The 25271-nt window shown below is 40.1% G+C and overlaps 1 protein-coding gene and 1 non-coding gene across 2 annotated transcripts; both read right to left on the reverse strand.

Annotated features, from left to right (window-relative positions):
- Positions 1-587: 587 nt before the first annotated feature.
- HSPA9 (heat shock protein family A (Hsp70) member 9) lies at positions 588-25271 on the reverse strand. Its single transcript, XM_087716900.1, has 17 exons — positions 25112-25271; positions 23169-23227; positions 20264-20351; positions 19990-20171; positions 18853-18977; positions 16406-16479; positions 15526-15632; positions 14881-15043; positions 13353-13445; positions 12425-12634; positions 10523-10750; positions 9828-9932; positions 9186-9303; positions 7839-7933; positions 5671-5763; positions 2567-2707; positions 588-1463 (listed from the first exon to the last, which is right to left on the reverse strand). Exons 1-17 carry the CDS (start codon positions 25172-25174, stop codon positions 1371-1373), a joined length of 2037 nt encoding a protein of 678 aa, XP_087573026.1. The 5' UTR covers positions 25175-25271; the 3' UTR covers positions 588-1370.
- LOC148045648 (small nucleolar RNA SNORD63) lies at positions 8902-8966 on the reverse strand. Its single transcript, XR_015696849.1, has one exon. It is a non-coding gene; the product is annotated as a small nucleolar RNA SNORD63 (small nucleolar RNA).

The raw sequence follows: 25271 nt of genomic DNA on the forward strand, positions 1-25271 counted from the left end.
CTGACCGGGGGTGACGCGTGCCATAGGTTCGCCATCATGGGATTAAGGCGTGAAGCTAGAAACCAGGAGTGTATGAGTTCTAATCATGATTTAGTATGAAGCCAGCTGGGAGACCTTATTTATTTAAAACATTTGTACAGCTGCCCATCCTATAATAAACTCTGGGCAGAACGATATTACAACTCTAAAAACTATAAAAGCAGGCAATGGCAAACTACTTCCCTAAAACCTTACCAAGAAAACAGCAGAGATTTGTCCAGGCAATTGATTTGAAAGTGCACTTATTCACCTGCATCTGGTCCATAAAGATGCCCAACTTTCTTGGCAGTCAGTTTTCCCTACCCTTTCCATGGTTGTCAGTTTTGCACTTTTAAACTTTTAAATGCAGCACAAAGAATGTGGTCAGATACAACTTTTATCAGAGCAGGTTGCATTAGCTCAAAATCTTTAATTTTCGCTTAGCACATTTGCAAAATTGCATAGCAGATCAGCAATGAAGAATTATGCTTTTTGAGACACACATTGAGGTGAAAGAAACCCCCCGTTTGTGTCTCATTTGATAAGTAGAGTACCAAAGAAGCACAAAGTGCAATATAACTATTTATTTGGATTCTGCAAGATTACATTCATATACATTACTGCTTGTGGGATGTACCTGTGAAAATTAAAAAAAAAATGCAACTTGAGTCTACAGCAGGAATGGTATCTAGGAATACCACTGGGGCAAGGAAAACAGAATTTTTACAGACTACTTGGTCAACTGAGAACAATTTATTAATAGGGAATCAGGTTTCCTGCAAGGAAAAAGACATTGGACAGAGCAGAAAGTCCACAAAAACAATGCATGGAGTATCCACGTTGTTTTGTGGTTGATGCTATATTAAAATAAGCCACATTTTTTATATTAAAGCTAAGGTGTAGATCTGCTTATGCTTTCCCAAGTAAATTGTCAGCTGATAACCACAGGTCCCAATATCATCTCTTCCCAGAAGCAGAAGCCTGTTTCCAGAGGAGACTCCGTTATTAAGGATGGAATTCACAATTCAGCAACGATGAATCCTACTCCCACTCTGAATTTGAGACATGGTTTCTAGACCTTCAAATTAAACAAATTCCTTCTGCTCCGAAGTAAGACTGCCAGGAACTCCCAGTGAAAACTGTCACTGGCCTCTAAAAGTTACCTTGCATTAATTTTTTTTTTTAAATCAGACAGCAATTTGACTAAATTTATACATTTCAGAAAGTATGTATAGAATACTGCAAAAACACAGTAAGACATAAATCTGTCCACAGCTGCTCAGGAAAGTCCTTTGGCTATGAAGCTGTGGAATAGTGTCCTCTTTCTGTTCCAGTCTACACAAGGCTGCAATTTACTGCTTTTCCTCCTTCTGATCCCCAGAGCTCCCTGACTCTTGTGAGCCAGAGCCATGTGAACTTCCAGAACTCTCCCGCTCTGATGCCATCTGTGAAGAGAAGAAAGCACGGTATTGGTTCAGTTGTGGTCATGTGCTCCTGCCCTAAGGAACAACTCAGAATGTGGGAAGAATCACCCCAACCAACATTCTGTCCTGAAGAATATTATGTTTGGGATCCTCTAACAACAGAATGAAGATATCTGCATTTAGATATGGTAGTACTACTATTGCAGAAACATTCTGCATTCTTGAAATAGAATTCAGACTTGAACATAAATGGGAGTTTAAATACTTTAGTTAGACATCTGACCACTGATTTAAATACAAGCTGAAGAGTAATGTCTAAGGAGGATGTTGGGAGTTGTACTTCAGGAACATCTGTAGGGATACAGATGCCTCAAGACCACAGGGACCAAACATATGAAATGTTCAGTATTGCATACTTAACTCTCATGCTGAAAAAGATAAACTGTTGTTTTTACTCTGAATGCAACTGTCCAAAAGAGAGGTATTATTTTTTATGAAACTGGAGGTATTTTTAAAATTTGTGAACATATGCAAGTCAGTTAATCTTTAAGCACAATTAATGTTATAGAGAACTGCTATGGCTCTTACTTTCCCAGCAAAAGGCTCTCTAAATGCCTCCACCCGACAGCACGGGCTGAAAATGTATAACTCACTGCACAGAACGTATGCAAAAGAATGTGCAAAAGCGAAAATGCCTATTCTGTGATTTATGTGTCCTGCCATGCTGTGCAGAATCTTACACAGCAAAAAAAATAAAAATGTATTCTAAGAATCATTAGTTACATGTGATTTGCTGAATAAATTACTGGCTGGGTTTGCACAGCAGATGGGCTTATACAGCATGCTGAGTCGAAATCAGACATGTTAACTAATGATCAAGATAATGGGGTTAGAGGAAGAAGAATTAAAGTTTATTAACCCAACCTTAGGTTCTTAGAGAAAATATGAGATAATTACTAAATTATCAGTAGTTTGGCCCATAAAGATTAGCAATGCATTGGCTGTGGTTACATTTCATTCCTTCATTTAGTTGTTCCTTTTTAAGGTCATTGGCACATATTTCTGGGATGTGAAGCTGGGTCTTTCTCTGCCCAGACAGATCCTTCTATATGTTGTCCTCCTACCTTTTTGTAGGCCATTTCAAAAAGTTTCAGGGATGCTTGTTGCAGGGACATTGCTGCCTGCCGGATGTTTTCGCCTGTTTCACTATCTTTACGAGCCAGTAACTCCCGCATTTTTGCAATTTCTTCCCTCAGTTTGTTGCACTGTAAAGGAATTGCCCAAAAAATTGCAGCTTTTAAGTGGAATATACAACAATAGCAGGTAATCTATACTATTAGCAAGACACAATCAACTTATATCACTTTAGAAGGCCACACAATGATGATCAGGTGTCAGATATATTCACAATGGGAGACTTCAGAAATAAGAACTCTTTACCAACCATGTCTATTAATATTCTGATATGAAGCTAGTCCTCATTTAGTTCTTCCTGTTGATTACTGCAGCCCCAAACAGTTGGAAAATAAGTTTGTGAAAGGGAAAATGTAACATAAGATGTAAGCCTAATTACTTTCATTATCCCACAGCTGTAACATCCGTAATAGATTGTTGGGTTGGGTTTGGGATGTATCTTGCAGATTAGATGGTATTTGGATGCATGACTTGAAAGAATTTTATTATTCAATTTTATAGAGCTGCCTATTCACCAAAGGCAACTCTGGGCCTTTTAGGAGTATTTTCTCCTATAGCACATGAACAGCTTTTCTTGACCTATAAAGTGCCACCATGAAAAGCCATCTCCTAGAAACATAAGAACTACTGCAAGGCAGAGAAAGGAAACACCATTCTTCAAGTTTTAAGAGAAAGCATAAAGCCACCCAATCCCAATTTCGGCATATGCAGAAAACTGAGGATGGGTTCAAAGAGGGCAACCTTTTTTTGCAATCCTGTTGACTATAACAGGAAGACTTGCATATCACATGTAGCCTACAGGATGGAAGCTCTCTCCTCCCAACTTCATCCTAAATCTTGGGTACAAGGTAAGAGGCTGGAAAAATACAGTTGCCTTCATAAATCTAAGCAGATGGATATCTAGCCATCTTGAGCAATATTCAACGGAAGCCCCTGATGTTTCAATCGGAAGAGAAAAAGCATAGATGCCTAATGCAGACCATCTGTTACACTAGAGTGTGTAGATGCAATTTTCCTTTTACTCAGTGATTAACTAAGAGGAAAGCTGTAAAATTAGCTTTCTTGGAGAAGCAGTATCAATTGCAGCAAGCATATTGCCTAATCTAATTAAGATGGTCAGTTTGGGCTGCATGCCAACACAGAATACAAGAGGTATTCTTACAACAAAATGCTAATGCAAAACATTGCTGCACACAAAAAAATAGCTTAACCAGGGAATTCTTCTAGAACATGTTTTCAATGTACTACTTTTCAACAGTGTGCAAATACATCTGTTTGATTTTCTACATGCCATATTTTTTGGAGTATAAGACGCACCAAGGTTTTGAAGAGGCTTTTTTTAAAAAAAAAAAGTAGGTAGGTAGATAAGAAGGAGAGAGAGGGAGAGAAAGAGAAATACAGTAGGTAGGTAGGGAGAGACAGAGTAGGTAGGTTGGTAGGTAGAGAGAAATAGAGGGAGAGAAATACAGTAGATAGGGAGGGAGGAAAGAAGGGAGAGTAGGTAGGTTGGTAGGTAGAGGGAGAGAGAGAAATACAGTAGGTAAGTAATGTGTGTGTGTGTGTGTGTAGGTAGACAGGTAGGTAGAGGGATAGAGAAATAGAAAGAGATAGAGAAAAATACAGTAGATAGGTAGGTAGGGAGAGAGAGAGTAGGTAGGTTGGTAGGTAGAGGGATAGAGAGAGAGAAATAGAGAGAGAGAGAAATCCAGTAGATAGGTAGGTGTTTCTGCTGGCACAGCACTTGATCAATGTAATTCTCATCAATCAGTTAAAGAGCTTTCCAAAAGGGGGGTGGTGGTTGCACTCTGCAAACCTCCCGAAAACAGGACGTGTTTTTTTTCCAAATACAAGGTATGAATAGCCTTTAACTTAGCTTTCCAAAAAGGGGTGGGTGGGTTGCAGAGTGCTTCTTAGAAGGTGGGGGCAAAAATAAGCAAAGAACAACCTGTCTTTTTCCACAAAAACGGGCCCATTTTTTGTCAAACAATTGCATGCCTAGTCTTATGGAGGCTTATAGAGTGCTGCTGGGGGCTGGGGGGCAAAAAACAGCCCATTTTTTGCTCATTTTTGCCCTCCCCAGCCCCTAGGAGCTCTCTGAAAGATGCATGGCCATTTTGGTGAAGGGGCGGGGCTTCAGGAGGCAAAAAATGCTCTATTCAATGTATAAGACACACCCAGATTTTCAGCCCTTTTTTTTTTAGGAAAAAAGGTGCGTCTTATACTCTGAAAAATACGGTATATGAATGAACGGTCAAGTGTCATAGAGGATAGTAATCTCCAGGAGTCAATTCTTTGAAGGAAACATCCTGGGAAAGAATTTTAAAAACCACAGCTAGGAAATGTAAGACTAAATTCGTGAGTTAAGCTTTATTACAGGTAGTCTTCATCTAGCAACCACAATTGAGATTAAGTAAAGCAGTCACTAAGTAGGAAATAATGTGACTAAAACTATGCTTTTCTCTCCCCTGCCCTTTGGGATGTTCACCCCGTGCTAGAAGAGTGGCTGGAAACTGAAAAGAGTAATCAGTTCCAAATTTTTGGCGTTTATTTGCCTCCTATTCATACCACTGCTCTTTGGGCTGCTTCCCTTAATGCTAGAATAATTAACAAGAATAAAATTAATGTTTGTATTTACATTCATTGAAGAGATTATCAGAAAGTAAGAAGGCACACAATGGGAATACACTGGTCGGTTTGGATAGCATAACTGTGACTGCCAGTGCTTTTGATGTGTATTCCCTACTGTACTTGCTTACTCCCTTGTAATCCTTTCTTTCCAATCTCTCTGCTCTGCAGGGGGCGGGGAACATATTAGTCATAGGGCAACATGTATAGTGATTATGTGATTGAGGAATATTGCAAAAGTTGTTAATGTGGACATTATGGGGAAAAAATAACAAATTAGTGATAGTTTCCTAAGTTGCATTTACAAAAGGTAGACTTGCTTAAAACATGCCCAAGAAACGCAACACATCCACATGTTCATTTTATATTTTAAATAACCCTTTATAAAAAGGCAGCATGGTAGACCTACTTCATCCACAGGCAATTGATCTTTAAATTCTTCCATCTTGGTTTCTGTGTCATGGATTATTCCTTCAGCCATGTTTACAGCTTCAACACGTTCCTGAAGAAAACAGTAACTTTGTTAGACAGAAGAAATATATTTGCTCTCCAAAAGGAAATTCTTGAAAAAATATTTTCCTTGGTGGCCCTTAATTTCAAAATGGAAGACTTTCCCCCCATTCTATAACTACAGAAAAGAAAAAGTAATGTTAAGTTGGTAGTATGCAAACATTTCCATCAATGGAATGTGTGTTTGCCATATTTACCGTATTTTCACCCATATAACCCGCGGGTTATATGCGGTTTTTACATGCACAGCGCCCCCCTGCGGGTTATATGCGTGGGCGGGGTATACGGAAGATATTTTACACGATCGGAGGCTTGCACAGGCTTCTTTCTCCGTTTCTTCCCCCACCCCGATCTCAGCTGTTTCCTTCTCCTCCGTTCCTTTCCTCTTCCCCAGCTTGCGCAGGCTTGTTTCTCCGTTTCTTCCCCCACCCCGATCTCAGCTGTTTCCTTCTCCTCCGTTCCTTTCCTCTTCCCCAGCTTGCGCAGGCTTGTTTCTCCGTTTCTTCCCCCCCCATCTCAGCTGTTTCCCTTCTCTCTTACTCGTCGCGGGTTATATGCGTGGGCGGGGTATACGGAAGATATTTTACACGATCCGGAAAACCCGCGGGTTATATGCGTGGGCGGGTTATTTGCGTGGGCGGGTTATATGGGTGAAAATACGGTAGATAGTTTTGTTTTCCCTTTCAAGAGTTCATTCACTGTGCACATTAAATAAGTGTCTTGTTGGCAAGATACTTAGCTGTTACAAATTGACTCTTATATTTTATGACTGACCACAGAAGGCATTAAAAATTTGGATCAGTATAGGAGATATTTTGGCCATTTTGTAAAAAAAAATAATCCTGGGATAATTTAAGACATTGTTACTTGGAAGATGGCATACGGTTTTTGTTTTGTATAGGTAAATATTAGGGATAAATAAATCTGGGAGTATATAGAAAAATATAGAAGAAAACCTATTCTAACTTGCATGGAAAATAACACCAATTTCTTCAGTTCCTTGTCTTATTCACAGATTCACCTTTCTTTTTAAAAGCAGTAACTATAGCAACCCACTTGTAATTTGTGTTGCATTCACATCTGTTTAAAATATATGAACTGAAAGCAGTTCCAGACCCCCAAAAGAATATTTCAAAGGGATGGACTTTAGTATTTTTTTCCTATTGTGATAATCAGAAATTTGAAGGCTGTTTAAATCACATGATTTGATTTTCTCTACATATTGCTTTATTTTGGTTTCAAATTATTATATATGTCAATACAATTTAGGGAAGAAATATTCGTGACCTGACAAAAGCGCGCATGACAAAAGCGTGCCGACAAAACTGCGTCGCTAAAACCGCGACATCTTCAACGCACTGACAACAGCGCGGTGACAGAAGGGCACTTTACAACAGCGCGTCGACAGAAAGCCGATTTAGTTAGGTTAGTTAGTTAGGGTTAGCTTTACGTTTAGGGTTAGCGTTACGTTTAGGGTTAGGTTTAGTTTTACAGCACACTTCTGTCGCCGCGCTGTTGTCAGTGTGATTCAACGCTCATTTGTCAGAGCGCTTTAGAACCCACAGTTTTGTCACCGCGGTTTAGTCGGGCGCGGTTTTGTCATTCACCCTTTTGTCGATGAACCAGAAATATTATAGCTATGAAGTTTGATGTAATACCGAAGTATATTCCTAAAGCATGGAATTTCCCATACCATGAGGAATTCTGGCTCTGTGATGCCAGACATGACCAAGATTAATTTTATATAAATTGAATCTTATTTTCCTGATTTGATGGACTTTTTTTTAAGTTTTCATTTTTTATTTGTCACTTTCAGATCATTCAGATTCCTTTCCTATATAATTGGGGTTTTTCCCTTGTTATTGTTGTAGGGTGGGTTTTTTTTTAAAAAAATTCATTATTTTAAAAAGAACATTCTAAAAAAGTCAAGCTAATGGAAACCAAGGTGTTCTTAATTCATACAAATACTATGCAACTGATGTTACCACAGAAACTATTCTCCATAGCTGACTTTTATTTCAAATAAATGTCAGGCCAATAAGATGGAAACTATCTTGGCAACATTACCTTTTTCCGTCTGTCTTCTTCTGCATATCTTTCTGCATTTTTTACCATGTTTTCAATATCATCTTTACTAAGACCACCAGAAGACTGGATCACAACTACAGGAAGGTAAAAGAATTTTCTTTTTACAGCATGCTATCATTGAACAAACTCAACATGCAACACGTAGCAGGATTACAATATTTCATATTAATGGATCACAATCACATTTGACAAAGATTTTATGTCCGGAAAACATCAAATGTGGGAATGCTACTCTAGGTTGACTAAACCAGTCTACATGAACACCATTGTGGTCTCCCACTTTAATCTATTTTACTAGACCAGTGATTCTCAACCTTTCTTCACCCTTTAAGTAGCTTTTCCCAAAACTTAACTCAAAATTTAAATCATAATTTCTTCAAGCCTTGGAAGGCCCCCTGTGACATCGCAGCCCCCTAGGGGTCCGTGAACCACAGGTTAAGAACCACCGTACTAGACAATATTCCTGCCTGCCTATGACTGTAGAATGTAAACTACGTAAAATATTGCTAATAATTCCTACTTCATATGTCCTTTATCATTTTAGCATAGATATAGGCTTTTCATACTAGATGTCATGTACAAGTAGTCCTTGACTTATGACGACAATAAGGGCTATAAAATTCATCATTAAGAAGTGTGATTGTTAAGTGAGGCAAGATGGGGCTGCACTCAATTTTGCAACCATTTTTTTGCCAGTCATTGAGCAAATAACTCACAGTTGTTGACCATGACTTGTGACCTCCTGCCATTGACTTTGCTTTTTAGAATGGCTGTGAAGGTTATGAATGGCAATCACATGATTGCAGGGCAGTCGTACGTGTGAGCTGGTTGCCAAGCACCCAGATCACAAATATGTGACTGCAGGAACACTGTGATGAACCTAAGTGCCAGGATTAATCGTAAGTCGCTTCCTTCAGCACTATAACTTCAAGCAGTTGCTAAATGAATGATCGTTAAGCAAGGTCTACCTGTATTATTCGGTTGCCACCTTTAAGGGCACTATCTATAATTTCAAAATTACACCAGTTATCTACCTCAATGCTGTGCTCAGTCAAAAATCTTCCACATACTTTTCAGAATGATGTGTTGATAATTGCATCATAGCACACAAAGGTTGATTCTGGCCAAGCGCTAAAACTCAAAGATTGTATTAAGCATTTCTAGAAAAATGGAAACTTGGCAGAAATGCAATGATAAAATATTACTAAATTTTGGCAATATACTGCAACAAACCATTCTATATTTATCCCCCCAGCTGGCTTTTGCAGTAATAGGCTCTCAACAATGCCCTTCAGTCTTTAAAGCAGCAACAATCCAAGTACTCACTCTGTTGTTCTCGTCCTGTACCTTTGTCTTTTGCGGATACATGAACAATTCCATTTGCATCTATGTCAAATGTTACCTCGATCTGGGGCACTCCCCTTGGGGCTGGTGGAATCCCAACCTGGAATTACAAGGTACACGGCTGTTGACTTAGAGAAGACTCATCGGTGTAATCAACTCTGTCTTTCCAAGCAAACTAAAGTGAACTTACTGGTGCAATCTATTATTCACTAAAGCAAAAGATTTGTGAAATCTGAAGAGAAACCACAGTAATCTAAAAGAAAGGTTATCTACATCACTACATATTTCCTTATAATTCTAGTATTTGTCCTCAGGAAATTTTACTATAGATGCCTTCCTAGCACAAGATTCCATAATTTACATTAGAAAAGCATCATGAGGTGTATACATTCTATAACCGTGAAGAGGTTTCTTCTTTAACCAATTTAATGTTATAGCAATCGGTTTCCATACTTATCTGCCAAACCTAATCATTTAAAAGTATTTAAACGAAGAATTTTCATCAAATATTATGTCCTGTTCTAGGGAAGCTTTGTGTTTTAATAGGAAAAGTAAATATTACTTTTTTTTCATCATGACTATTATTTTAGATTTAAAAATGCATTCAGCAGAATTCCAACATACCAATGTGAACTGGCCAAGTAGTTTATTGTCACCAGCCATTTCCCGTTCACCCTGATGAACTTTGATCTCTACTTGAGTCTGCCCATCAGCAGCTGTAGAAAATACCTGTGGAAGCAAAGCACATTTCATTCTGTTAATGCTACTTAACACAATCATATAACTAAGTAACATGATACGGTAATTTCCTGCCAGGAACAGAATAGAACCTCAGTACCGGCTCCAATAACTGTTAGAAAGCACAGGAAATGCCAGAAAGACGAAGTCACAAGTGCCGCACCACTCCCACAGACACATAAATGCATTTCAGGAGTCTGACAACCTGTTGCAGCCTCCTGTAGTCATACAATCTTCCTTTTGCAACATCGTTTTATCATTTGTGGCAAATCATGCCCATTGAATAAACTAGATTCAGCCTCTCAACCATGTGGTTTGATTATCTACTCTGTGATTCACTTAATCGCCACAGTGACTCTTGTAAAAACAATTGTAAAACCAAGTTTGGTCATGTGGTGACTCAACATACTAACTGAACAACTCTGACCAAAATTCTGGACTCAATTATGGTTGTATGTTTAAGCCTATTTATAATGGCAGAATGTTTCGTGAGAGAGAGAGAGAGAGAGAGTGGGGCAACAATGACAAAATTTAGGTGACTTTCAAATATTGAGAAAAAATTTAAGAACACATCATCTCACCTGACTCTTCTTGGTTGGGATAGTTGTATTCCTATTAATAAGCTTCGTGAAAACTCCACCTAGAGTCTCAATTCCCAGGGAAAGTGGAGTGACATCCAACAACAGCACATCAGTGACATCTCCAGCCAACACTCCTCCTTGGATGGCAGCGCCAATGGCAACAGCTTCATCAGGATTGACTGCTTTACTTGGAGAACGCCCAAACACATCTTGTACAGTTTGCTGTACCTGTATGGATACATTCATATTTATCAGGAATACACCAGAAAAATGGTCACATACCACAGAATGTGGCAGGTGGATTCAGCACCTGAAAGGAGCATGGAATTTGGAAGCTCAGATATAAAAGTATGCAAGACCATTGTAATATCCTACATGAGTGTTCCATTTGCCCCGAAACAGGATAGATGAGGAACGTTTACTCTTTGACTTTGCAGTAAGCTATGCCCAGAATAACACGAGTCCAGTCCACGAAATTAATCCACATGAAAAAAGTATAATAGATGGCTATACGTAAGAAGCTACAAGACCATACATTTCTTTTGTGAAATTACTGCTGCTTCCCACAAACCCAAGAAATAACCTACTTCTTCAAGCTGAAAAATCACTTTCAATGCTTTAAATATCTTCCAGCGTTTATACACTGAATGGAATGCTGATATAATGACAAAAACAAAACCCCACAAAAATAAAAAAAAACTGAAGGAAAGTACGGTAGTCTTCAAGATACAACTGTAATGGAACCTACCTAACCATTACAGATGCATGTTGTGAAAGTTGCTAGGCAAAACATCTCAACTTACAACCCCTCTCCTGTTGCTGATCTCCCCAATGAATTGCTAAATGCCCAGGTTGTTAAGGGGAGAACGGGGTGCCTCAATGGCCCTTGGAAGCCTAGCACAGCCCCTGGCCCACCTGCCCTGGCCCTTCCTCACCCCACAAGATGTCCTGTGCTCTGCTTCCCACCACTTGACTCCCCACAGGCCTTTTCCCACTGCCACTGGGTCCCCCAGACCTTAAAAGTGATCCCCACCTCACCAGGTCAAAGACTCTCCTCCTCACTTACTTTTAAAGGGCTATGAGGCCTTCCAGAGCACTGGAATGGATTGCTTCGTGTGGCTGCATGGTATGGTCCTGGAAGCAGCCATTTTTGTCGTGTCCACAAAATGGCCACTGCCATTGGATCACTGTCATGCAGCTGGGGACAAACTGCTTAGTTTTGATGCCTTACTGATGTCTGCAGTCCTGCAGAAGCTTTCTGCAGTGTTCAGAAGACCCTGTTAGCCAGCAAAATGAAGCAATTTGTCTGGCAGTTGCCATTTTTGTCCCAGCACTCAAGAGATGGAACAAAATCAGGGTTGCCTCTGCACAGCCCACAGATACGTGGCTTTCCCTCCACTTTCCATGAGGTCCAGAAAGCTCCAAAAGGTTAAGTGTGAAGATTGATGGGTGTGGGAAACAGTCCTAAGTACAGTGGACTCATAGAAGAGGTGCAGGGATGCTGCAGCATCCCTATGGTCGGTCGTAAGGGCAAATGACCACCCTGGGGGCACTGCACTCATATAACTTTGAAACATGGTCTTACTAAATTTGGGGCTGTCTGTTGCAACTCTGAGCCTTTGTTAACTGACCTGTTGTATCTTGAAGACTACCTCTGGACTCGTCATCAAAGCTATCAGGTTTCAGATTTAGAAAGGATAACAGTAATTCTGCAAAAACAGCAGAATACCCCATATAAAGGGTTAAGGTTGCTTCTACACAGTCATCTCTACTGATTAACACATCTTTATTTTTGTTGATTTTTTTTTTAAAAAAACAAGCAACGCATAGTCCAAAGGGCACTTGGCCAGACTGCAATGACAGGATCTTCAAGTACATCAAGTCAAAGGGGAATGATTGTACCTTTGGCATTCTAGTCATGCCACCAACCAAGATAACTTCTCCGATGTCACTCTTGCTAACTTCAGCATCTTGCATGGCTTTCTGACAAGGTGCGACTGTCCTTTTAATCAGATCTGCCACAATCCCCTCAAACTGAGATCGTGACAACTTAATATTCAAATGTTTCGGTCCTGAGGCATCCATTGTAAGGTATGGCAAGTTAATGTCGGTCTGCAATACAAGATTAATAATAATTAGAAATAAGTAAGAACAATTAGAATTAGAACAATACTTAGTTGAAAAGTATTCTGTGATGCAGCTATTTGATTTTCTCCAGGATACATTGTTCCCAGATTGATCCGTCACATCTTGCAAATAATTACTGTCCTTAATGGATATGGCAGCACCCAAGTAGAAAGTTTTCTTAGAAAGCCAATTAATTGTCCAGAATGTATCCTCTTGGTGTGGTTCATTTAAGTAAGTCTCTAAGGGGATAATTCCTAATTCAGTACATTTTACTGAATGGCTATCAATTTTTTTCCAGAACTCAAGATCACAGCATTTATTATTGGAAAACTACAATACCACCTCACCCATGACTTCCATCAGTATTTCAATTTTCCTTTGAGTACAAGATAGTAAGTAAAACCATGAGGGGATTGTTTTTTCTGCCATATATCTCCAAATAGTATTTTATTAACTTTGAAGATTTGTATTTGGCTATAGTATTACAACATACTTGAGTCTCAAAAACAATCAGTTCAGTGGTTGATATATGGTTAAAATGGAGTCAATTTTAATAAGTGGGAAATTGCAAGCCTTTCTGTTAAATAGTTGCAATCTCAAAGCATCTATTGGGTCCAGGAGAAGATTCCACAATGTGGACGCTATAGCATAAAAGGCCTGCCACTGAGGATCCACCAAATGTAGCTCATTTTCAGTTCCTCACCTGGACTGAAGAAGAAAGTTCACATTTTGCTTTTTCGGAAGCTTCCCTCACTCTTTGCAGAGCCATATTATCTTTAGTCAGATCAACCCCTGTCTAAAAAGAAAAGGACAAGTGTTGAAGTTCACTGTCTTCTATGTAGTCTTCATTAAACACTAAATAAATCTAATTATTAGAATGAAAGCTTCATACAGAGAATCCACAACTGGCCATACAATCAACATTCAAATTGATTCTTTCTGAATTCTAAGGAAGATAGGTAACATCAATCCTTAATACTAGGCAGCCAATTGTTTAAGTGACTTTACAACAAATGTGATATAGTATGGAAGATTGTCTTATATTACAGATGCTAGAAATCTTTTTTAAATTCCCATTTGAAGAAAAGTATTTGAGCCATACTCTGCTCCTAATCCCATACTATGGTTCCCAGTAGCTATATACATTCCCACTCAAAAATGCTAGATAACCATTTCCAGTTCTATTCTACTTGCATTCTAATTATTAAATTGTAAACATACAAACTAAGCTAGATCAAGAATGATGAGGAAATTTATCCTTGCTACTGTATCAATAGTAGCAAGGATATTTTGAAAAATAAGTGCATTAATTTATACAAATTGGTAAAAGTCAATATGCAACCTCCTTATTAATTATCCAATAAACTCCCTGTATCAACGTATACATTTTTCCTTCAAGCAACTTCTCCAAGTTTAGATTTGGCTCATAGTTTTTTTCTTCAAAGGATAATTAAATGAACATATTAGTATATGCAGATAACATCCACAATGGTAGAGATCTATGAGTCTGGACTGCAATATACATATACAGTGTAGATTCAAAAATTATACTGAAATGTGTCTTGACTTCACTTCATTATCATCTGAACACCTCTAGGGAAGGACACAAAGCATACAGCATGAAGGAAATCCATGCTACACATTTCTAGGGTAATTTCAGGACCAGTTGCTCTATAACCTTCTTCAGTACATTCATAATGGAACTGCATGAAATACTAAGGAAATGCTTTATCTGCTTAACTGGAATGTTTTAATCCTATTTCAAAATGGGCAATTTTGATCTTGTCTGAAGTGTTCTGACCTCAAAAGAACCCACAGGAGGAAGCATTCCCAGTAAGGTTAGAAAACTGATAAGACTATACTATCCAAACTCCCAAACACCTAAATTTGAAAAACTTGTTGCATGTCTTCGTGAAACTCATCCTGTCACAGGGGAGGGGAAACAGAATGGCTATTAAAGCAATCAACTTATTTTAAATGTGTTTATGTCTTACGCCACTTTGAAGTAATATTTATGAGGCAGAGATAAGCTTTGCAAAATAGCTACTGAATTATACAAGTAGGAAACAATGGTACAAATCGAATACAATAGTATGATGAAAAACAGTGAGATATTTTGGTTAAGTAAAACACAAATTCTGAAATATTAGCACTAGAGTTTTCTTTTTCAAATTAAATTTACACTTGAAAGAGTTCCCTGAAAATCAGTTTAAAATATACAAAATGCTTACTTCTCTTTTGAATTCTTTAACTATATGCTGCAAGAGGGCCTGGTCAAAATCTTCACCACCCAAGAAAGTGTCACCATTTGTGGACTTGACTTCAAACACCCCCTTCTGAATTTCCAAGATAGAAACATCAAACGTACCACCACCCAAATCATAAACTGCGATACTAAAGGGGGGGGGGGGGAGAGGAGAAAGACATACATTAGCACCATATAAATAGCACCATGAGGTATAGTTCATCTTAGATTTTCAGAGTTCATCCATTATCACAGCATCTAATAAACTGATCTTAGAAGTGTCTATTTATGACATCCCATTATAATGTTCTTTTGGCATAATGGCCTTCATTCTGCATAGAAAATGGTATGCAAATAGATCCAACTCCTGTCTTTCTGTAAAATAATGTTCAACTTCTTTCTATCTCTGATAAAAGTATATCACGGTTTGTTAGGCATTCAACTGAAATTTTACCCCAAAGCCTCCCAATTCATTATAGGTCTTAAACAGAGCTCTTTATATAAAGCTATATTCTGAAGCTGGCAGCTAAAGGAATTAGCACATCTGCTGCTCCAGTAGGTAACATAAACTAATAAAGCACACACTCCAAGAAGTAATACTGCAAAACGCAGGAGACTACTGTATACTTACACTTTGTCTTCAACCTTATCTAATCCATAAGCTAGGGCTGCAGCTGTTGGCTCATTAATAACTCTCAAAACATTCAATCCAGCAATCTGCCCAGCATCTTTAGTGGCCTTTGAAGAAAACAGCAATCTATTAGGTACTGCTTGTTCAACCAAGGGAAAATCCAACACAAAGAGGTGAGTGCAAATTATGCTTGCTTCTGGAAAGGAACCTTTTCTTCAGTCACCTTCCACCCATGGCCCATGCATTCTCAAACTAGTTTAGAAAATTATCCAGAACAGATTATAAAACTATACAAGGGTCTACAAGAGGAAGGAGAATTAGGGATTATTTTTACTTATGGTTTATTTTAGATAAAAACTTCTGATGCAAAGTAGGTTTTTAAGAGCTTAAGTTGAATTGGTGTAGGGGCAAGTTGTAATCTGATCTGTGTTCCCACAATATTTGCCTGAAGGCTAGGTTTCCACCAACTTAATATACAGTATTTCTAAAATGGGAATATTGAGTTTGATTTGCTACAAATAGAGCATTAGAAACATAATCCCCCCCCCAATTTTTTTAACCTCTTTTGTGGGAAGCTTTATCGCCTTTCCTTTGAAGAAATACAGTATTTACTTCACTGTTTTGAGCTCTTAATGGCTGAGCTTTAATTTTATCCCTTTTTTGTTATATCTTCCTTGAATACTAATTTTAGGTAAGAAAAAGTGGGTAGAAAGAATTGAGTAAATGAAAAGAAATGAATATCTACTGTCAAGTAAACAAGCTGCAGTACATTCTTGAGATCCCACAAAATATTTTCATAAGGGAACATATGTGGAGAAGATCCTCCTGATCTCTCTTCCTTCCATCAAGAGAAATGGAACCCCAATTTCTGCAACCATACCTGTCTCTGGGAATCATTGAAATAAGCAGGAACTGTGATGACAGCATTTTTGGCAGAATGCCCCAGGTAATTTTCTATGGAAGAGGAAGCATACTTTTAAGAGAGGTCACTATTAAGATATTCTCAACATTTTAATCTGGGTAGAAATATGTGTAGCTATACTATAGAACTTGCAAAAGTATTACAGATCTGCTTAATATTTCATTTGACTAAAACTAAATGTAATTATAATAGCTTTTTAGGGTAGGACTCCAAAAGTAAGATGCAAACAAGGCAATACTGACATCCACATTAGTGAGCATCAATAGAATACTTTGTGAAACTTATTAAATTACAAAAGCAGTTAAAACTAGTATTTAAAGAAGTCTTAGGCATGCAAGCCTATAAGAAGAGGGTCCAATTCTCAGGCTAGACCTAGGGAGTCTTGTATGTGTGAGAAAATTCCCTAAAGTATGGTAAAATTGTAGAGGAAAGGCAGCCCTTCACAAGGATAGTACTAAGTGTTTAAGCTTTAAAAGCATTGGGCCTGGAATCTTGCTGGCAACCATAATAGTCAGCATATCAGACTTCTTGGATCCTGGCAACAATATTTTATACTAATTGCAATGTTGAGCTTGCCCTCAAAAACTACCACAAGCAAAATATATAGGAAGGATACCAGTCAAAGTTAGCCAGTGCAACTTCTGTATTTGCTTCTCCATTGGAGAACAATTAGAATCACAATGTGTTTTAAGCATAGAGATGATTAATTGGCAAAAGAGATGCCACGCCCCTTATAAAAAGGTTATAGATCTCCGTTTAGTCCTTCAGGCAAATCATATATGTTTTCTGCTGCAAATCAAACTAACAAAACCGCAAATAATCTAAGTGCGAGTTTTGAACGGCATAAAAGAAACCTATCATATTTTACCGGTTGGAAAGTTATTTGAGTTAGAAATGAAACCTTAGATCAGTGGTTCTCAACCTTCCCAATGCCGTGACCCTTTAATACAGTTCCTCATGTTGTGGTGACCCCCAACCAAAGGAACCAGTATCTCGGTTCCTAAGACCATTGAAAATGTGTTTTCCGATGGTCTTAGGCCAGGGGTCTGCAATCTTAAACAAAGAGCCACTTAGGCCCGTTTCCCAGAGAAAACAAAACACCAGGAGCCACAAAACCTGAGTGGGCATGGCCAAATCGATGTTACTCACTCCCACCGAGTCACTTGACTCCCCCCTACCCACGACTTCCCAGGTTTTGTGGCTGTTTTCTTTTGTATGGGAAATTCACACACATACACACATTTCTCCCTCCCCCCTTCTTTCTTCCTCTCCCTCCCTCATCTCTTTATCTGTCTCTCTCTCTCCTCCATCTCATTCTCTCCCCCATCTTTTTCTCTCCCTCTCCCATCTCTCCCTCCCTCTCATCTTTCTCTCTCTCTCTCTCTCCCTCCATTTCTTTTTCCCTATCTCCCTTCCTCCTTCTCTCTCATTTATCTCCCTCCCTCCCCATCTTTCTCCCTCTCTCCCCCTTCTCTCTCTCTTTGCTGAGGAACAATCGCTACCCATGGTGGAGGCCTCCCTTCAGGTGACCCTCCTCCCCCTCTCACAATCCCCTGGCCTTACTGTGTCATCCCTCCCACTCAAACGAGAGGAGGAGAGGGAGAAGGGTCGCCAGAGCCTTAGTGCAGGAGTGAAGCAGCCCTGTACCTCCCTTTGCATCACATTCCCCCATTAGGCAGACTTCGCTTCCTGCCACTTCAGGTTTGAGCTTGTGCCCTCCGCATTCAGCCAAAGATATGGAGGACACAGCAAGGTCATGACTGGAGCCTTAGTAGAGGAGAAGCCACATCCTTTTATGCCCTGTTAAGACCCTCCTTAAGCGAGCAGCCAGCCGCCCCGCTTTGGTGGACTTTGGTGCTCACTTGTGGGTGGTCTCCCCATGTGTGTGCACCCTCCTGGCCCCACCACAGCCGGCCGGGGGGGTTGCAAGAAGAGGAGGGGGTCGGCCGAAAGGAAGTCTCAGCCAGTAAAGGGGGGAAGGAGGAGGAGCAGGAGCACCGCCCCCGCTCGAGCACGTGGTGGCCGGAGGGCAACGGGGCAGGCGCACCACTTCTGCAGATGTTTCTTGTGGGTGGCAGGCAGCGACAGCGGGTGGCGCAGCACAGGAGCAGCAGGCTGTAGCAGAGGCAGGTGCCCGAGAGTGAAAGCAGCATGCCCACTAGAAGCGCCTGGCAGCACCGCAGCTGCCGCCTTCGCCGCTCAAGTGCCATGGCTCCATTGCCGCCGCCGGCCACGGCTCCCCGTTCGGCACCAGCACGGGGTCAGGGCACGCGGGTTGTGGAAGAGCCACACTCAAGACTCTTGGGCGACCCCTGTGAAAGGATCATTTGACCCCCAAAGGGGTCGCAACCCACAGGTTGAGAACCGCTGCCTTAGATCAATTACAAAATTCTGCATGTACAAACCTGAAGTCTCTTTCATCTTCATTAAAATAAAAGCACCAATCTGACTTGGAGAATAGAGCTTTCCGTGAGATTCTACCCAGGCATCACCATTGGAAGCACGTACAATTTTAAAAGGGACATTCTTGCTGAAATAATAAAAGTTTTCAGAAAGTTAGAGCATAGCACTTTGTGGCAACGCCTAGTTAATTCTGATCTGAAAAGCATAATTACAAGCACTTAGGTTAATAATTAACTGGAATATTAGCAAAAATCCCAGAGCTATAGGCTAAGCCAAGGTTTTTCCTAGGCCACAGAACCCCAGATCAAGACGGGGTGGGACTTCTGTATGTCAGATGACAAGCCCGGAGCTTTATGCTCACTTTAGCAATAAGGGTTTAGGGGAAACCTCTTCACAAAGCATTCCAACTTTTAGTCCCAGAGGCCCTTTTTACTGTGATCCCCTGTAAAGTCCTTCCCCCATCACTAAGATAAAGTTTTAAAGGGGATTAAGGAAGGGAGGGGGAAGTATTCAAAAAGACTAAGATGTTTTCCCTTTAGCCTCTTGCAGAATCCCTCACATATTTTTATGGCAAAAAACTGTTAAGACACCAGAAATCAAGCTTGAGTCAAAAGAATATTTCTATTTAAAACTGTCACAACTTTCAAAGAATTGGACTAATACAATCCTTTATTAAAAGATCAAAGTTAGCAGACTTTAATATCTTAATATACGTATTACTATTACTTTTATATTACCCCTAAAACCCAATATTAAATTTTCCAAAATAGCAAGCCAATATTATGTATCTATGTTAACTGTTTCTTTCTGATCTCCCATCCACAATATTTAGGGTTAAATTTGGAAAGCTTGTGAGTTTATCAAAACAGAGACTGGTTTTCAGAGAACTCAAATACTATTTATGAAAACCATAGTTCTAAAACAGATCATCTTAAATCTCCTAGCAACTTCCTACGAGCATCCCAACAAATCAGAACACTATTGTAGATGAAACTTCACATACTTCAGTTACTTTGAGAACAACTCTGGAATTATTTAACTTCCAAACATTAAAAAATGTGGATCATAGGTGCAAATACATGTAGGTACGGAGTTCATTTTTTTAAGAATTAAAAAAAAACCTCAAAATGTTTCCTCACATATCTTTCTGCACTTCTGGATCATCATATCGCCGCCCAATCAGACGCTTGGTTGCATAGAGTGTATTGTTAGGATTTGTTACTGCCTGTCTTTTAGCTGGCATGCCAACCAATCGCTCTCCCTCACCGGAAAATGCCACAACAGAAGGGGTGGTTCTGGCACCTTCTGAATTCTCAAGCACCTGCACAAGACAAAAAAAGAACAGTTGATATGGGCAACAATCATCAAATTTATAAAAATCCTGAGTTGGATCAGCAATCTGATTTGACTCACTTTTGCCTGCTTCCCTTCCATGACTGCTACACAAGAGTTGGTTGTGCCAAGATCAATCCCAATAACTGCTCCTTTGATTGCTTCTGAGCTGAAAGGGAAATGTAAGGAAATTAGGCTTAAAAGGAATTTAGCACCAAGACTTGCAGAGTAAATGGTGTGTTTACTCTCTACTTCTAAAAAATTCAAATTGAGATTTTTAAAAAAAAACCTCTTAACCAATTAGTACTGCCTTCTCCAACACAGCAATCTCTCAGATGGTTATGGCTACAATTCCCAGTAATTACAGCCAATGTAGCTCTTGGTCATACCAAATGAAATATCAATACCAAAGCTATCTAATGTCAACCAATAACAGCATCAAATCTATACCATTAACAGCATCATATCTATACCATATACCATCCAGTTTTGCTAACAAAATAAAATTTAGCATATATTTGCATATACATGGATATGGATATATTTGCATGAATATATTTTTCTTTGTTAGTTTATCCAAATACTCTGTTCAGCTATATTTTCAAAGAAAATATAAGGCAAAATAATTTAAAATGATTGTTTACATGCTATGAATAGAACAAAGCTTGGTACACCAATCTCTGGAGTTGGTACTAGCAAAGATCTCAACTGCTATATGAAGCTGCAATATACATAGCATATTGTATACACAGTATAATATGCACAGATCATATGCACACACACACACATTCAAAAGGGCTTTTTAAAAAAGAACTTCAAAAATAACATTGTTACATTGAAAATGTATACAGTTAATATAATTGACCAAGAAATAAACATACCATAATAGGTTCTCAACTTATGATCAGAATTGGGACTGCAATTTGTGTTGGCCTTGTGATCATAAATTGAGGCACCCACATGACCAGACCTGATTTTTTGACTGTTTTTATGAGTGTTAAGCAACACTGCAGTCATCCAGCAAATCCATTCTCCCAAATGGGCATCTTTTGCTGGAAGCAAAAGAGAGAGAGAGAGACCGCCTCCTGCCAGTCACCTCCCAAAGACCTATTAGATCCCACAGACTAGGCCTCCTCCGAATTCCATCTGCCGGCCAATGTCAGCTGGCGACTCCCCGGGGGAGGGCCTTCTCTGTGGCTGCTCCGGCCCTCTGGAACGATCTCCCCTTTGAGATCCGGACCCTTACCACTCTTCTGGCCTTCCGCAAAGCAACTAAAACCTGGCTGTTCCGGCAGGCCTGGGGCTGTTGAACTATCCAGCCCCCTTCGAAGTTATGACTGTTGTTGTATTTTAAATTTCTGTTTTCTATTTTTATTTTTGTACCCCCTTGTCAGCATCCCTCCATTATATAATTAGGAAAGAAAGACCAAGGGATTCCATGTGTTGGAAATCAAATGTACTTTTACTAATTACAAATGGTTAGCCAGCAGTTGCGAAGCGAAGTCTGTTTAATTAGGCGCGAAAGCAATTGATATATAGAATAGTCCATTCCCCACCCCTTGGGATCATAGCCTCAGGCCAATCATAAGTCCTTCAAGTGTCAGGTGTGAGATAACTTCAAAAGACATCACGAAGATGGAATGTCGAGGCCGTTGGTCCAGGCGGGAAGCACTCACGCATGCGTAATCCAACCATCTGGTAAATACTAGGACATTCCTCCAGCACATCGAATAACCCCTCCCAAATACCAACCCTCCCTCCCCGTTTCATGACAACAGCAAGGCAGAAGCTGACACCCCTCCTCTTCTGATTGTTAGCTGCCCTGAGTCTTCCGGGAATAGGGCGGCATACAAGTCAAATAAAACCTAAACCTAAGCTGATTAAATAAATAAATGGTCAAAATGCAGTGATAAGGAGGGGGGGGATTTAACAGCTGGAAATGTTTTGCAAGCTGGAAAACAAGTCTTGCTAAGCTCACAACTTTGAACATTAAACCAGTGGCCTCCAGCTTTTCTGGTTCCATGGACCGGCAAAGGGGGGGAGGGATTGTACATGTGTATCGTTTTCACAACTGCAGCTTCGCACGTGCACACCCTCACCCACCACTTCCACAACCCATTGGATACCCCTGCATTAAATGACTAGCAATAAGTTGGAGGCTACCTGTATTGCTTTACTTTTAAATTTCTCTATTACCTTGCCTTTTCCGTTTGTCCCCAATGACCTCTGATTGCCCAAACGTCATTATTCCCAGCGGTACCAATGTCACCACCCTTTCTCTTTGTTTTTTTATGAATGTCACTGCTTCCCAGGCAGCCTGTGTAATTTAAAATCCTTTCTGAAAATTCAAATTTCAGATTTGGGCAAAATGCAAGGTTTTACGCTCCGCTGCAGATATTACTTCCATTTTTATTATTCTTTTGCTCCATTTAATCATTTATTCATCTTTCATATAATCTCAATTACAAAAACTATTTATATTGCAATACACATTCCTAGTGCTGTCTTATGCTTTGTCATTAGAATTGTAGTCTCATTTTAGATGTAATTTATGCTCAAGAGCCATCATCTTTTGATATTACATTATATTTATCTCCAAAGATTTCAAAAATCTGAATATCAGCAGAAACTGAAACTGATTTTTTAATTCTCTCGTTTCTTGTAAATTGTGGAAAATAGTAAGAAAATATGCAGATGCACGTTTTGGTTAGATTCTATCAAATATGTATTCATTACCCTGATTTCTAGTTCGCACTTCTCTCCCCTCCCTTTATTGCTGTCCATTTCTCTAATAGAACAGACTTTTTCAGAAATATCATGGTTTTCACAGGATTTTTTCACCCACATATGAAAAAAATTAAAAGCTATGAGACCCACATATGAAAAAAATTAAAAGCTATGAGGTTTACAAAACTTTCCTGAACAGCAACCATTCTTCATTTTAATATACAACTAAATCATTTTGAGCTTTAATTTTATTACTTACGCATAATTCCTGCTTGCTACAGTTCTGAGGATATCTTGACTGAAACCATTCCAGATGATCTATAAAAACAACAAAGCCAATAACCATGTATTTATAAAGAGCACTTGCATTCTTCACTGATAATGTTGTCTTCTTCCAATATACTCCCCATGCTTTATCTGCAAAACATACCTCTCCTGAGGACAGAATCCTATCCAAAAAAAGCATTCAGTTAAGCAAGACCCTTCCCTCACCCCTTGGAAAGGGTATCAGTAAAATTGCTTATAGTAAAAGACGCACTACTATTACTAATAAAAAGTACTAAAATAGTACTTTTAAATAGTACTAAATAAAAATAAACAAGTCTGAGCACATTCAAGAGGACTCATTCATAAAGAACCACTATATCAGTAGATCTGAAAACTTCCATCCAAGAAACACACCCCAAGAAATGCTACATTTCAAGGAAATTTCTACTCTGCATTAACTGTTGTATTTTAAACAGCCCGCAGATATAATTTCAGATACGTTAGTTTTGGCATAGAAAACCTTTCGCCGTTTGTTTAAACAATAGCATCATAAAATTATACTATAAACCATTATACCTTAATGCATGGGTATCCAACCTTTTGGCAAGCTGGGCTGAATTAAGGGAAGAGGAATTGTTTTGGGTCTCTGTCTCTCTATATATAGAGAGAGGAGGGGGGGGAATATATTTTTCATTCTTCTGGGGGGTAGGTGCTGCCTTAATGTAACTTCGCTGCCTTTACAGTGGATCTTAAATACCAAAATGGTTCAATGCCCTATTAATGAAAAACAAGGAAGAGCTGCCTTCTGCCAGCCTACTGAATGCAAGGCGCTGCTTCTCACCAGTTGAAAGTGGCAGCGAGCACGTGGCTCCTTCCCTTATTAAGCGGTGGCTGGACCGCTGGGGATGGGTGGGTATTTCTAATCCCTGGTTCTTCATCCATGCTGCCTTGCATTCCGTGTCATTGCATTCAGGGGCTGCTATACAGACGATGAAGCCCAGCTTTCTCCTGTGAAAAAGCACCAAGAACTGGCAGGGCTTTTAGATAGAAGCCAGTCAGGCCTACCACCTCCAGACTCACAAAGATCCTCTCTTGTTGCATAAGGGAAGAGGTGAAATAAAACCCCGAGAGGCTCGACGTTTCTAAACCACAATTTATTCAAATACATCTTTGTTCTTTATAAAACAGGGATCTCCAACCTTGGCAACTTTACGACTGTGGACTTCAACTCCCAGAATCCCTCAGCTACCGAAATCTGGGAGTTGGAAGTCCACACCGTTGTCAAGTTGCCAAGGTTGGAGACCCCTGCTCTAAAACAGTGTTTCCCAACCTTGGCAACTTGAAGATGTCTGGACTTCAACTCCCAGAATTCCCCAGCCAGCATTCGCTGGCTGGGGAATTCTGGGAGTTGAAGTCCAGACATCTTCAAGTTGCCAAGGTTGGGAAACACTGCTCTAAAAGATTGTGGCGGGCGGGGGGGGGGAAATCGCCCCATGTGGGACCATCGAAATCCTCCAAAATATTGAGAAAAACAACCGCCGCCGCCTTCCTATTTTGCCCGGAGGCATCACGATGACGAGCAATTTAACGAGCCCGCTTAGTAAAAGGAGACGGATCCATTTGGTGGCGGCGGCGGGGGGGGGATTTCCTTTCCTTTCTTCTTGGCATCGATGCCCCCCCCGAAGATTATTCTGGCCTCCTGACTGTAAAAACCACGGCACGGTCATGTCGCAAGACCAGGTCCAGGCGGCGGCGGCCCCGCGCTTGCCCACAAGGCTAAAAGGACACGCAAGAAAGGGTCCCGTTTAAAAAAAAAATGGTGGTGGGGGGCTTGTCCCCGAACGCCCTTGACTCCCTTCTGCTGCCGGGAAAGGAACCGGCAACTGCCACTGCCGCTGCCTTCTGCCCCCCCTCCCCTCCTCCGGCGGGCCTTACCTGAGCGGGCCCCGGGACTCCCCCTCCACGGCGCAAGACGAGCACGCGGGCAGCGCTCAACATGGTGGCAGCGAGCGAGCGAGAGAGAGAGAGAGAGAGAGGAAGGCCGCGGAAGGAGCCGAGCAGCGGAAAAGAAACGCGCGCGCCGCCGACTACGGCT

The sequence above is a fragment of the Thamnophis sirtalis genome, unplaced genomic scaffold, assembly GCF_051295495.1.
Source record: "Thamnophis sirtalis isolate CommonGarterSnake01/CBP01778 unplaced genomic scaffold, rThaSir2_p1.2 scaffold_5, whole genome shotgun sequence".
In the NCBI taxonomy this organism is placed as follows: domain Eukaryota; kingdom Metazoa; phylum Chordata; class Lepidosauria; order Squamata; family Natricidae; genus Thamnophis; species Thamnophis sirtalis.

Excerpts from the sequence above, each read along its gene's own strand:
- HSPA9 (XM_087716900.1), bottom strand. The coding sequence starts at position 25,174 with ATGTTGAGCGCTGCCCGCGTGCTCGTCTTGCGCCGTGGAGGGGGAGTC. Across the intron at positions 2,708-5,670 it reads ATCAATTGCCTGTGGATGAA|TGCAACAAACTGAGGGAAGA; the intron begins GTAGGTCTACCA and ends ATTCCTTTACAG. Across the intron at positions 1,464-2,566 it reads TTGAAATGGCCTACAAAAAG|ATGGCATCAGAGCGGGAGAG; the intron begins GTAGGAGGACAA and ends TTCTCTTCACAG.